The sequence below is a fragment of the Podarcis liolepis genome (genome assembly GCF_965112155.1).
Source record: "Podarcis liolepis genome assembly, chromosome: 7".
In the NCBI taxonomy this organism is placed as follows: Eukaryota; Metazoa; Chordata; class Lepidosauria; order Squamata; family Lacertidae; genus Podarcis; species Podarcis liolepis.
Window position 1 is genome coordinate 84620837 of NC_139561.1, and position 14213 is coordinate 84635049.

A 14213-nucleotide genomic window follows, 5' to 3' on the forward strand; every position below is an offset into this window, starting at 1 on the left:
AAGTCCTAGGCTCTGTGGTTTAACCCACAGCGCCACCTGCGTCCCTCTAATCTTAAGTATAGCTCTCCACATTTCCACATCAGTTTCTTTCCTGTGAAGCTCTATGAAAACTAATCAGCATTTTGGTGTGAATTTCTTGTAATATACCTTATAACACATTTGTATGCAGTCATGCCTAATACAGTTGTACCTTGGTTGTCGAACAGAATCCGTTTGACTTCCGAAAACGTTCGACAACCAAAATGCGGCTTCCAATTGGCTGCAGGAGCTTCCTGCACTAAAACGGAAGCCGAGTCGGATGTTTGTGTCCCAAAGAACATTTCCAAACCGGAACACTCACTTCCGGGTTTGTGGTGTTCGTGAGCCAAAACGTTTGATTTGCAAGGCGTTCAGAATCCAAGGTATGACCGTACACATATTTTTGCAAATTGATTTCCCCTAATACAACACATTTCTGTGTACAGTGGTACCTTGGGTTAAGTACTTAATTCGTTCTGGAGGTCTGTTCTTAACCTGAAACTATTCTTAACCTGAAGCACCACTTTAGCTAATGGGGCCTCCTGCTACTGCTGCGCCGCCGGAGCACAATTTCTGTTCTCATCCTGAAGCAAAGTTCTTAACCCGGGGTACTATTTCTGGGTTAGCGGAGTCTGTAACCTGAAGCGTATGTAACCTGAAGCGTATGTAACCCGAGGTACCATTGTATTATTTCATATGTGCGTTTTTATTTCCGCATTACCCCAGTATTCTTGTGCATATTATTTTGCTGCTTTGCAAAATTCAGAGAAGTAGGTTCCAAAGGAGGGCTGCGTTTCGGTTCTCATATTGTTATGGGAAGTGTGAATTAGGTGTGTTTGTCTTTAAATGCAAATTGAATCAAATTTCTCCACAATCCCTAACGAAGGGGCCAAAAGCCGGCGCAGGAGGACAAGGAGGACTATGGACCGCTCTACCTCCTCTCTTCTAGCCTTGAACCCTTGAGGGGAGGAGGCAAGAGAAGGAGAAGTTAGTGACAGATCATCTGCAACATGCATCTTAAATATTGGGACTGGGAATACAAATTATTGAGCTATGATCAATTGACGACCATAAGGAGGAATTAGCCCAGGCGCAGGGAATCTTTTTCAGTCCGGGGGTGAGAGTCCCTTCTGGGCTATTTTCTGGGGGTGAGCACATGGCGCCAGAGGCAAAAGTGCACAGAGCAGCAAATGTGAATTTTACCTACACACAGCACACAAGAACATAAGGGAAGCCTACTGAATCAGGCTATCTAGTCCAGCATCCTGTCTTCACATTGGCCAACCAGGTTCCTGGGAGAAACCTGAGGGATGCGAAACACATAGCAATCAAGTACAACATTCCTATGGGATTGATTCCTATGGGTGGCGCTGTGGGTTAAACCACAGAGCCTAGGGCTTGCTAATCAGAAGGTCGGCGGTTCGAAAGCCTGTGAAGGGGTGAGCTCCCGTTGCTCGGTCCCTGCTCCTGCCAACCTAGCAGTTCAAAAGCACATCAAAGTGCAAGTAGATAAATAGGTACCGCTCCGACGGGAAGGTAAACGGCGTTTCTGTGCGCTGCTCTGGTTCGCCAGAAGCGGCTTAGTCATGCTGGCCACATGACCCGGAAGCTGTACGCCGGCTCCCTCGGCCAATAAAGTGAGATGAGCGCCGCAACCCCAGAGTTGGCCACGACTGGACCCAATGGTCAAGGGTCCCTTTACCTTTACCTTTACAACACTCCTAGAATGGACATGCTAGTGGATGCTTTGTACCAGCCAGGAGTCTAACTTCCTGTTTCCTCCTGAGCTGGGACAAATTTCCTCTGCATGTTACTAGAGGCCTGTGTGTGTGATGCCTAATCTGGGGAAGAGGAGTGCACCATCTTCTTTAGCTTCTCTCTCTTCTCCATTTTGTTTTTCTACATGTTAGCAGAAGTGACTGCCTGTCATCAGTCACTTGGAACTATCTCCCTTATGGGATAGTTCCACATGTACATATACTTTTGTAACCTAAGTCTGCCTTCAGGGATCCAGCTGTGAACTGAATGATTGTGAGTAAACTGGTTTTATATTGACTTTAATAAGATTGCCGTGTCTATTCTTTTTAAGAGGGACGAGACGGGATCTTACCAGGAATCTTGTTTTGAGAGGCTCAGACGAGCCTGCAACAAGCTAACCGCTGTGCGTTTAAAGGGGGATGTTTAAAGTCTGCTAAGCCATAGAATTTGCTAACGGAAATTAGGAAGGAGATCATTAAACAATATATACTCTCCTGCCTCCCTGAACATTCCCACAAAGTCAGCAAACAGGAGTCAGGACTCAAGCATAAGGGCATTCTCCCTTCCTGTGCAGTGGCGTTGCAACGGGGAGGGGGGGCGGTGTGCCCTGGGTGCCATGTCTGGGGGGGTGACAAGGCACCCCGTAGGGGTTTGTGGCAGCATGGGCAGCCACCGTGCTGCCACAGCCGCATGTGAAGGATCCTCCATTCGCGGCTGCAGCCGTGAGCAGAGGATCCTGGTGCCGGGGGCAAACCGCTATGTACAGCGCATGTGCAGCGTCGCACGCATGCGCTGTACGTAACAATGCCGCACATGCACTGTACATAGCAGTTTGCCAGCGGCGGCGCTTGAGTGCCGTATGGACAGTGGTGGGATTCCTCTGCCACCGCTACAATCACAAACAGAGGGTCCTCTGCTTGTGGCTGCCGCTGCAAGCAGAGGGTCCCGGCACCGTCCGTACAGCGCTGGAGCGGCAGCGCTGGCAAACTGCTATGTACAGCGCATGTGCGGCGCCGCTACATATAGCACATGCGTGTGACGCTGCACATGCGCCGTACATAGTGGATTGCTGCCCCGGGTGTCACGACGCCTTCGTTTGCCTGTTCCTGTGACTTCCAGCAATTCAGAAGCACCCCTTCCTTTGGTAATCCTCACAGAACTCTAGCCCAGTGTTTCCCAACCTTTTTTGGGCAAAGGCACACTTGTTTCATGAAAAAAATCTCGAGGCACACCACCATTACAGCCCCGTGACGTCAGCGCGCAGCGTCACGCCGGGAGGGACGCACGAAAGTGTAAGTTTCAATTCCCTCCCCCTTGCCTTCCTTCTGTGCCAACCGCCAAAAATCAAGAATCGCGGGACCGCCGGCGGAGGGGGGGAGGGCGAGCGGAGGCAGCGGCGAGCCCCGTTCCTCCCCATCCGCCCCATTCCGTGCAAGGAGCGCGAACAGGGGTGAGAAGGGGGTCAAACCTGCGGGTCGGCGCCGGGGAACCTCCAAGCTTTGGGGGTGGGGGGGAGGAGGCAGCAAAGCGAGGCAGGAAGGAGAGCGCGGCTTGGCTGGGTGAGCTTTGGCAGGGGCAGGGAATGAGAGCCGCGAGGCGGGCGCTGCGGACGGAGGCGCTGCCCGCCGAGCTCGCAGGCAGCCAGGCAGGCAGACGGCGAGAGCCCCGCGCTGGGCGGCCTCTCCTCGCCGCCGCCGCCCCGCCTCTTGCCGCCCGACTCGCCCGCCTCCCTCCGGGGACGGCACCCCAATCGAAAATTTGACTTTAAAAAAAAAAAATCTTTCAAATTTTTTAATTTTTCCCACGGCACACCAGGCAACATCTCGCGGCACACTAGTGTGCCGCGGAACAGTGGTTGAAAAACACTGCTCTAGCCCAATGGTTGCCATTAATTTGATTTTGAATTGATTTTTAAATGAATTGATTTTAGAATGCTGTGTTACTTTTATTGTTGTTAGCTGTTCTGAGCCCGGCTTCGGCTGGGGAGGGCAGGATATAAATAAAATTTTTATTTTTTTTTTATTATTATCACTGCCTACAACTGTGGAGCTGGAGCATAGCTACGTCATGGCTATAAGCCATTGATTGCATACCCTCCAACATTCCTCATATGGAAATAGGGACATTGCTCACTCCTCACCCCAACTGACCCTCCTCGAACCCCCATTGCCGTGCCCCCTCCCCCACAGAGCATTTCCTATCAGACGAAGGGTGAGTGCCACCCCACACTTCACCAGCACACCCCCACCCTCCACCACCCACAGAAAACCCATCAATCCTGGTTTCATTTTATTCTTTGGTAGATTGACAACAAGAAAAACACACTCCGATAAATAAATTTGAGGAAGGGGCAAGATTAGATGTTGACGTACAAAGCATTTTTAAATTTTAAAAAAATCAAGACTTCTTTATTCTCCGCTCCCCCTTTCTTCCCACCCAGGGCAGCCCTGCCCTCTGCCTGCCCCTCAGAGCCAATGTCTCATGTGGGGCTGGGCCTTGGCAGTGGCAGAGAAAGGCTGGGAAGGGATGAGGAGGTGTGGAGCTCCCTGCCCACAGAGCTGCATCTGACACCTTGCCCCTGGCAAATGCTGGACACACAACACTTGAAGCTGTCCCAGAAACTCCAGCGGGTGCAGAATGCTGCAGCGAGGCTCCTCACGGGGTCCCTGCCATGGGAGCATATTCACCCAGTGCTTTACCAGTTGCACTGGCTCCCGGTGGAGTACAGGGTCAGATTTAAGGTGCTGCTTTTGACCTTTAAAGCCCTTCACGGCCTAGGACCCTCGTACCTACAGGACCGCCTCTCCCGGTATGCCCCACGGAGAGCCTCAAGGTCCATAAATAGCAACACCCTAGTGGTCCCGGGCCCTAAGGAAGTTAGATTAGCCTCCATCAGGGCCAGGGCCTTCTCAACACTGGCTCCGGCCTGGTGGAACACTCTGCCTCATGAGACCAGGGCCCTGTGGGATCTGAGTTCTTTCCGCAGGGCCTGTAAGACAGAGTTGTTCCACCTGGCCTTTGGCTTGGAGCCAGTTTGATTCCCTCCCTCTCTTTTTTCTTTTCCTTTCTCCCCCTGCGATGAGGCTACATTTTAATATTTTAATGTTTCAATATTTTAATGTTGTATTTCAATTTTGTTTTTAAGTTGTTTCAACTTGTTTTTATTATTGCTTGTTAGCCACCCTGAGCCCGGCCTTGGCTGGGAAGGGAGGGATATAAATAAAATTTATTATTATTATTATTATTATTATTATTAACACTTTGCCCTGGCTTTTGAGACTTGAGGTGTTTATTTTTTGGACCCACCTAATTTCTGTGACTGCAAGTTTTTTGAAACAGTTTTAAACTTTGTGTTTTAATGTTGTAATGCACCCCTGGACCTTAGAGTGAAGGATGGGTAGCTCATAATAACAATGGGTTCAGATTTCTCTGTGGATTGCTGTTTCCATGTGCACATTCGTGTTCCCTCATTCATACAGGGGCACTTTCAATTTTATGCCTCCAAAATCTATGTCAATGTTTCCCATTCCCACTAGTGGCCGGTGTGCTTGGTGAAATATATTTGCATTGTCTGTTGCTGTCCCCTCCCTTAAATCGGCACTTCTCTGCCCACCATAACTTCTAGAAACCTCAGATCCATTATGGGCATGCCTGCAAGTATTTGTTGATTTTATTTTTTTAAGGAGAGGACTGATCTGTTGCAAAAGGTATTTTCTTCGAGCAATAATAGTTTCTCTCTTCCCAATGTTCACAGACTCTTCAGAATCCATATGCAAGAGGCCATGAAAGCTCAGACTCGTTTTTATATACTAGTCAACAATATTTCTTCCACAAATATTAAGTTGCATTCTCTTTTATTTTATTGTAAGTAGACAAGGTATAGCAATTTATAATCCTTTTAAAAAATAAATTTGTTTTCTGTTCTGTGTCGTCTTTCTGAGCATTGTCTTCTCTTTCCCCCTCTTTTTGTTTTGTTCCTGTAAAAAAAACAAACACAACCACACACAATTTTTAAAAATGCAAATGAGTTACCGGCACCACAGGTATTCCCCATTCATCACAGTCCTACAAAGTGGTCCAGAATGATACTCTGACTGATTGCATCAGCCACCACCAAGAGATCCAGGAGATTCATCAGGGTCTCATCCTCCTTTGTCTTCCAGGGAAGATCATCCACTGGAGCAATGAGAACCAATGTTGTGTAGATTGCCATACATCCAGAATTTCCTGGACACACTCAGTATTCAGCCCTCATAAACAGCGTCTGGGCGGAAATCGCTTAAATGTCCAGGAAAATCTGGCCATATGGCAGCCATGTTGGTAGTGTGTCCAGATTTCCACTTTTTGAAATATGGCAACCCTATTGTTGTACCCTCTACACATTTTGAACTACAACTCCCAACAGCCCCAGCAAGCCTGGCCAATGTAGAGAATTATGGGAGTTGTAGTCCAAAACATCTGGAAGGCATTACATTGGCTACCCCTGCCCTACAGAAGGCAGAGCAGTTTAAGATTTCAAAACTAGGATAGACATCACAACGGAACAGATCCAAATAACCTGCCTTCATCCAAGCGTACATGGAAGTCACAGTCTGCACCCAGTCTGCATCTGTACTGGAATTATTTTCAATGTGTTTTTATTGCTTTATCACTTGTTGCTCTGCAAATCTGTCTCCTTTGGGAGGAAGGGTGGGAGATATCAATGTAATAAATAAATAAACTTGCCCAACAGCAGCTCCTTTAAGATTAGATTGCCTCATTTCAAAGGACTTCTCTTTAACTGACAAACGGCTGTTTTCCTTACCGTAAGCAAGAGAAACCACGTTGACAAGTTTTAAACGGGGAAGGATTAAGACGCTTTAAAAACCTGCCACTCACCCTAAGAGACTCTCTGCAAGTTGACATCCCCTTTGATCTCCAGAGCCCGGGCGCTAAAAAAGGGAATGCGGTGGACGTATTTCAGGAAGTCTTTACTATTGACAGTTACCTAGGGAAAGAATAGAACAAGAAGGTGACAGCACAGGCAGATTTAGGGCAGCACGACCGGTACCTCCGCATAGGGTGCCGAGCAATTGTCATCTAAGACATGTGCCCTCTCTGAGGGATGTGTGGAGGGTGGTGACATGAGAATGGGCCTTTTCGGTGATGGCTCCCTGCTTGTGGAATGCTCTCCCTAGGGAGGCCGGCCTTACAGCATCATTATACAGTGGTACCTCGGTTTAAGAACAGCCCTGTTTACAAACTATTCGGTATACGAACTCCGCAAAACCGGAAGTAGTGTCCCGGTTAGCAAACTTTACCTCTGTCTAAGAATGGAAGCCAAACAGTGGAAGGGCACCAGCGGCGGGAGGTCTCATTAGGGAAAGCGCATTTCGGTTTAAGAACAGCTTTGGTTGAAGAATGGACCTCCGGAATGGATTAAGTTCGTAAACTGAGGTACCACTGTATATCTTTATGCAACAACATTTTTTTTCGCCCAGGCTTTTGCATGTAAATTTGGAGGGTTTCAGACATTTGTTGTCTCTTTTTAGTGGGTGAGATGTGTTAATCCTGCGAAAAAGCTACTAATCAGTAGAAATAATAATAACTATCATAATAATGACTACCACTAGGAGTCAGTAAAGTTGTTTTGATACAGGAGCGAGAGGTCTCATCGCCTAGCTCCCATTAGCAGCCTCGCTGCAATGTTCTTAGCTAGCTGCTGCCTCTGAACTGTCTTCAAAGGCAGCCACACATGGCCAGATTCTCTCTGTCCAAAAGAAATCATTGTTAGGAAGCCAGTCTCAAAAATGCTTCATGCCTCAGAGGCTATTTGCACCTCCAGTGACAAAGATGAGTTCACTAGGAAGATGAATTCCTACTTTGAAACATACTTTAGATAGGAGAGGGAAACGTGCCTTATCTAATATATTAACATTAGGGGCTGTGTGTTTTCCGAAAACAAGGAGTAAAGGTAGCTCAGAGCATGTTTGCATTTGCTCATCCTTGAGAGTATTTGGGGATGCAAAAGAATAGAAGGAGAAGCAAACTCAGAAGCTTTATGCTCATCTATGCTCTTGAGAGTCCCATGAACTGCAAGAAGATCAAACCGATCCATTCTGAAGGAAATCAGCCCTGAGTGCTCACTGGAAGGACAGGTCCTGAAGCTGAGGCTCCAAGACTTTGGCCACCTCATGAGAAGAGAAGACTCCCTGGAAAAGACCCTGATGTTGGGAAAGATGGAGGGCACTAGGAGAATGTCTACATGCAGGGCATTTTTTTTCAATCGGAACTCATCAGAACTCAGTTCCAGCATCTCTCAAGAGGGCGCCATTGCCATTCTAAGAGAACGAGGGGGCGTTCATGGTGAGTTCTGGCACCTCTTTTTCTAGAAAAATAGCACTGCCTAAACATAAAGCCGGGACACGGGTGGCGCTGTGGGTTAAACCACTGAGCTTAGGACTTGCCGATCAGAAGGTCAGCAGTTCGAATCCCCATGACGGGGTGAGCTCCCGTTGCTCGGTCCCTGCTCCTCGAAAGCACTTCAAAGTGCAAGTAGATAAATAGGTACCGCTCCGGCGGGAAGGTAAACGGTGTTTCCGTGCGCTGCTCTGGTTCGCCAGAAGCGGCTTAGTCATGCTGGCCACGTGACCCAGAAGCTGTACGCCAGCTCCCTCGGCCTATAGAGCAAGATGAGCGCCGCCACCCCAGAGTCGGTCACGAATGGACCTAATGGTCAGGAGCCACTTTACCACTTTACTAAACATAAAGCCATCTTGCCTGTTACAGAAAAAGTAAAGCCATCTTGAGCCACGAGAATTAAAAGCCCACAGGCCGTGAGAAGACTGTTTGATGAACAATAGATATGCCCCACCGGCAGCCTCACCCTGTAGCAGTCGCTCATGACATCGATGATCATCATAAAAGTGGCCCCTGCCTCGAAAGGAATGGGCCAACGCTCCTCTTTTCCCCAACCTCCGTTTTGCTTCGTATTGCAGACCACCTCGTTTTCGTTCATCCGCGGGTTGAAGTGGAAGACGATGTCGCCATTCTCGCCCAACAGATTAACAGTGAACGCGAACCTGAAATGCGATATTGACACTGAAGCTACGTAGGAGGAGATGGTACTGAAGGGAAAGGTGGGGTGAGGGGGGTTAATAGCGGAGGGGTACTGGGAGAAAGGGGTAGTTTGAGGCAGAATTAAGAAAGGATGTCCTGAAACTCATCTTAGAACGATAGAATCAAAGTTGTAAGGGACCCTGAGGATCATCTAGTCCAACCCCTTGAAATGAAGGAATGTGCAAATGTCCCATATGGGGATCAAATCAGCTACCTTGGCATTATCAGCGCCATGCTCTAACCAACTCAGCTACCCAGACTTTGGGATAGGATGGGCCATTAAAGCTTATTAAATACATACTGGTGTATAGTGCTAGGGAAACTACTTAACGCAAAGATGGCTGTAGTTTTCACCTCCTTAAAATGTGTAGCATTTCAATTCACACAAGTATCTGCTTTAAAAAAAAAGGGTGGTGAAATATACTCGGAGTCGAGAGTGGATTTCATGCTCTTTATTCCCCTCATAGTGGTGAGGAGGAATGGAATTTCCCCCACAATATCTGCTTTATATACATTATTTACACAATGGGCTGCACGTGATTGGCTAATTCCAGGATTCTCCTGTAGGCCAATCAGGTTGTGGATTCACTTCCACCTGGAGCTGGATTGGGTGGCTCCTGCGGACCAATCAGACTGCTGCATTGTTCTAGGACCAATCAGACTGCTGCATTCTGGATCCTGTTGTTCTAGGACCAATCAGACTGCTGCATTCTGGATCCTGTTGTTCTAGGGCCAATCAGACTGCTGCATTTTGGATCCCATTCAACTCAGTACATAACAGGTGGGGAGGTTTGCTCACCCCGAGGGCCACATTTGCTTTCTGGACAACCTTCTGAGTGCCACCCCCCAGTGGTGGGCAGGGCCAGAGGCAAAATGGAGGAAGGAGTTGTACTTATTTAGTAATATAGTTTTACCTGTTGCGCAGCAGATTAGTTTCTCCACCAGCCTTCACCAGCCTGGTGTCCTCCAGATGCTGTGGGACAGCACCGGGTTGTTGAAAGCTGTCCTGCATCCACTCACCCATCCATCCCCATCCTTTACCCAGGGAAGCAGAAAATGCACGATCAGAGTTTGAGGGCCAATTCCAGCCAGGCAAAAGCACTCTGGATATGAAGCAGGGCCAGTGAACAGTGTGGCCTGTGGAGAGCTCCAAGGGCCAAATGCAGAGGCCTGGAGGGCCGCATCCGGACCCCAGGTCTGAGTCCCCCATACTAAATTGTGACAGAGTGGTGGTGTGATGTGTAGCCAGTGCAAAAAAAAAAGTGACCTTTTAACAGCTGCACAGAAGAATTCTGGTAAGTGTGATTTGTCCTGAAGGGGTGGAAAAAGTTGTGACAAGTATTGACACCCTGCAAGGGAACATTGGGCAGGGAGCAGCTATAGAATAAACTTTAGCTTTCTTTTAAAAATGACAACTTTTGATAGCAGTCATTATTGAAAGGAAGTTTTAACCAGTACAGGCATTTTAGTCCCAGCACTTTCCTCAGGAAGACCCAAATTTCACCACTGAATCGGAGCAACTGGAAATAGGATTTTTTGGGGGTTGCCATTTGCTCCAATTCACTTGGGTTTTCCCAGGTAAAAGAAGAAGAAGAAGAAGAGTTTGGATTTGATATCCCGCCTTTCACTCCCCTTCAGGAGTCTCAAAGCGGCTAACATTCTCCTTTCCCTTCCTCCCCCACAACAAACACTCTGTGAGGCGAGTGGGGCTGAGAGACTTCAGAGAAGTGTGACTGGCCCAAGGTCACCCAGCAGCTGCATGTGGAGGAGCGGAGACACGAACCCGGTTTCCCAGATTACGTGACTACCGCTCTTAACCACTACACCACACTGGCTCTCACCACACCGGGTTTCCCCCGGGAAAACCTGAGGACACAACAAAAAAACACTCAAACACAGAGCTGGAAAGCCTGGGCAGTTGCCTCGAAAGCATGAAAGCAAAGGTGAATGTGAATGAGCCCTCAGTGCTGCTCATAGTATCTTTTCTATGTGACAAAAAGTCAAAATATAGTCTGAAGAGTTAATGTCGGTGTGGTAGAGGGTTTGTGCTCCCTAAGATAACTTTTGCCTGTTGTCTTTGTCCATGGAGTTTTCTTGGTAGGGATACTGGAGTGGCTTGCCAGTTCCTGCTCCAGGTGGATCACGTTTGGTCAAAACTCTCCACTATGACCTGTCCATCTTGGGTAGCCCTGCACGGCATAGCTCACAGCTTCTCTGAGTTATTCAAGCCCCTTCCCCATGGCAAGGCAGTGATCCATGAAGGGGATCACTTCATTCCCAGTAGTGATGTATGGAAGTGAGAGCTAGACCATAAAGAAGGCTGATCGCCGAAGAATTGATGCTTTTGAATTATGGTGCTGGAGGAGACTCTTGAGAGTCCCATGGGCTGCAAGAAGATCAAACCTATCCATTCTGAAGGAAATCAGCCCTGAGTGCTCACTGGAAGGACAGATCCTGAAGCTGAGGCTCCAATACTTTGGCCACCTCATGAGAAGAGAAGACTCCCTGGAAAAGACCCAGATGTTGGGAAAGATGGAGGGCACAAGGAGAAGGGGACAACAGAGGACGAGATGGTTGGACAGTGTTCTCGAAGCTACCAGCATGAGTTTGGCCAAACTGCGGGAGGCAGTGGAAGACAGGAGTGCCTGGGGTGCTCTGGTCCATGGGGTCACGAAAAGTCGGACACGACTAAACAACTAAACAACAGCAACAGGAAGAAGATAACTTTCTGACTTCAGCCTGGGAAATTCTTTAGCAATAGGAGAAAGATTGTAGGAGGGGTAAGGACATTTGTTGAGGGAAGGAGGGCATGGGAGGCAAAGAGGAGGCACACAGGGAGACATACCCTTTTGCGGAATGCAGGACCTGGCCTATGATGCAAATCGACATCCCCCCACGCAAGGGCGCATGAAAGTATTGCAGAAAGGGAACACTCTGTGGAGCAGAAAAACAAAAATCATCACATCCTTGTTCCTATTCTCCAAAATGAACTATACATTTATCATCATCATCTATTATAAATCTCTACTGGAAGTAAAGGTAAAGGTAAAGGGACCCCTGACCACTAGGTCCAGTTGCGACGACTCTTGGGTTGCAGCGCTCATCTTGCTTTATTTGCCGAAGGAGCCGGCGTACAACTTCCAGGTCATGTGGCCAGCATGACTAAGCCACTTCTGGCGAACCAGAGCAGCGCACGGAAACGCCGTTTACCTTCCCGCCGGAGCGGTACCTATTTATCTACTTGCGCTTGATGTGCTTTCGAACTGCTAGGTTGGCAGGAGCAGGGACCGAGCAACGGGAGCTCACCCCGTCGCGGGGATTCGAACCGCCGACCTTCTGATCAGCAAGACCTAGGCTCTGTGGTTTAACCCACAGCGCCACCTGCGTCCCCTACTGGAAGTAGTTAAGTTTTAAAAATCAGGAGGCTGCTTCTCAAATATGCACACTTGGTCCTAGAGTTGGGGACACCCTAGGCAGAGACCTTAACTTGGGAATAAACCTAAAGCCCCTAGGGGACCTCAGCTGGGGGAGCAAGGGTTAATTCCTCCTCCATGCCCACCACAGTCCCAAAAATTATCAGGCCTCCCAGCTAATGCTATTCTATTGGCTTTGGGGTTGGTGGGAGCCCAGCATGTTAAATGCAAAGATGCATTTAACACATAGCTGTCAACGTTTTCCTTTTTTTAAGGAAAATTCCCTTATTCCGAATAGGATTCCTCGCAAGAAAAGGGAAAAGTTGACAGCTAAGATTTAACCTCCTCCTCTGATTTGGAGAGGAGGAAGGAATGTGAGCCACATCACTGCTGAGGTTAACTGGAAGTCAGCGGTTAGGATTTGCCATCAGGAAGAACTTTCTGGTGGTAAGAGCTTTTCGATAGCGGAACGGACGCGCTCAGAAGGTGGTGGACTCTCATTCCTTGGCGGTTTTTAAGCAGAGGTTTCCTGGCCATCTGTCATGGGTGCTTCAGTTGAGATTTCTGCATTGCGGGGGTTGGACTAGATGACCCTCAGGGTCCCTTCCAGCTGAACCATTCTGTTATTCTATTATCTTAGCTTTCCCTCCCCCCCCCTTACTGTGCCTTGAACAGCCTGGCAGACAAAATATTTAAGGAGACAAGCTTTTCCCATCACCCAATTGCATGCCATAAACCCTGCTGGGAGCCTTTGCAGATGACCACAGTGCCTGGAGACAGACAGTCAGGTCATGTATCCACAGCAGTGATTAGAGCAGGAATGACCAATAAAACAAAAAACCAGGCACTGTAACTCTTCAGCCATTTGACTGTTCCCCCGATGGCACTTTCGTCCATTGTCCCGCCAGGCAGATGGATGACAACTTCAATTCCATGCCAAAGCTCTGTCTACTTAGTTTCTGCATTTCCTATAAGTTTGAATCAATATCTGATCCTAGCTGCAGGTCGCCATTCCACCTGCAAGCTTGGTCAGGTTGCCTGCAAAAACTCTGCTGTGAAGGAGGCAGGAAAGGGACTGTAAATCTGCTTGGCCACTTATTTAGAGATCTGCTTTAGCGATCTGCCTCACCGTATGAGATGCATGCTGTTATTTAGAAAGCTCCAGCTTTGTGCTGCATGTTGCACTAACATACCGTATTTTTCGCTCTATAGGACGCACCGGACCATAGGAGGGGGAGAACGGGGGGGGGGAATCTCCCCCTCTCTGCTCAGCGCCCCTTCAGCAAAGCGGAGGGCAGTGGCGTAGCGTGGGTTGTCAGCACCCGGGGCAAGGCAAGTAATTTGCGCCCCCTAACCCGTGGATTTGCGCCCTCTAACCCTAACCCCCAGATGTTGCGCCCGGTGCGGCCAGCCCCCCCTGCACCCCCACGCTACGCCACTGGCGGCGGGAGAAACGGAGCCCCTTCCATTTCTGCACAGAGAGGGAAAACTGTGCAGCGCCTCTCCAGCGAAGCGAAGCCTGGAGAGCGAGAGGGATCCCTGTGCTCCGGGGGCTTCAGGCGGCTTCGCGTTGCTATCGCTGAAGCCAAGGACCTTGCATTCGCTCCATAAGACGCACACACATTTCCCCTTAATTTTTGAAAGGGAAAAGTGTGTCTTATAGAGCGCAAAATATGGTAATCTATTGAGAAGATGCCCACGCCACCCTTCTTCCCATTGCAATCCCAGAAGCTTTCATCTATTAAACATCTTATTTCTATACTCACTGGATGCAAAATAGGTGAGGAGAAAGCCATCTTATAGCACTTGCTGGAACTGACCGAATGATTCTCTACCTTTTTCTGCCCTCCAAAGACGCAATGAAAGCAGATGCTTATATAGAATTAAGTTTCATTTCCTCAGGAAGCAAAACGTGTGAAAGCAAAA

At 48.5% G+C, this 14213-nt stretch overlaps 1 protein-coding gene across 1 annotated transcript; it reads right to left on the reverse strand.

The window, feature by feature from the left end:
- Nucleotides 1-5613: 5613 nt before the first annotated feature.
- LOC310712724 (galectin-9-like) lies at nt 5614-14210 on the reverse strand. Its single transcript, XM_083516064.1, has 5 exons — nt 14054-14210; nt 11720-11808; nt 8642-8837; nt 6655-6763; nt 5614-5753 (listed from the first exon to the last, which is right to left on the reverse strand). Exons 1-4 carry the CDS (start codon nt 14081-14083, stop codon nt 6656-6658), a joined length of 423 nt encoding a protein of 140 aa, XP_083372190.1. The 5' UTR covers nt 14084-14210; the 3' UTR covers nt 5614-5753; nt 6655.
- Nucleotides 14211-14213: the final 3 nt, after the last annotated feature.

Bases quoted from the DNA above. Each gene is read 5' to 3' on its own strand.
- LOC310712724 (XM_083516064.1), bottom strand. From the start codon at position 14,083: ATGGCTTTCTCCTCACCTATTTTGCATCCA. The intron at 11,809-14,053 runs GTGAGTATAGAA...TCTGCTCCACAG, and splicing joins CCTCACCTATTTTGCATCCA to AGTGTTCCCTTTCTGCAATA. The intron at 6,764-8,641 runs GTGAGGCTGCCG...TTCTTTCCCTAG, and splicing joins TCATGAGCGACTGCTACAGG to GTAACTGTCAATAGTAAAGA.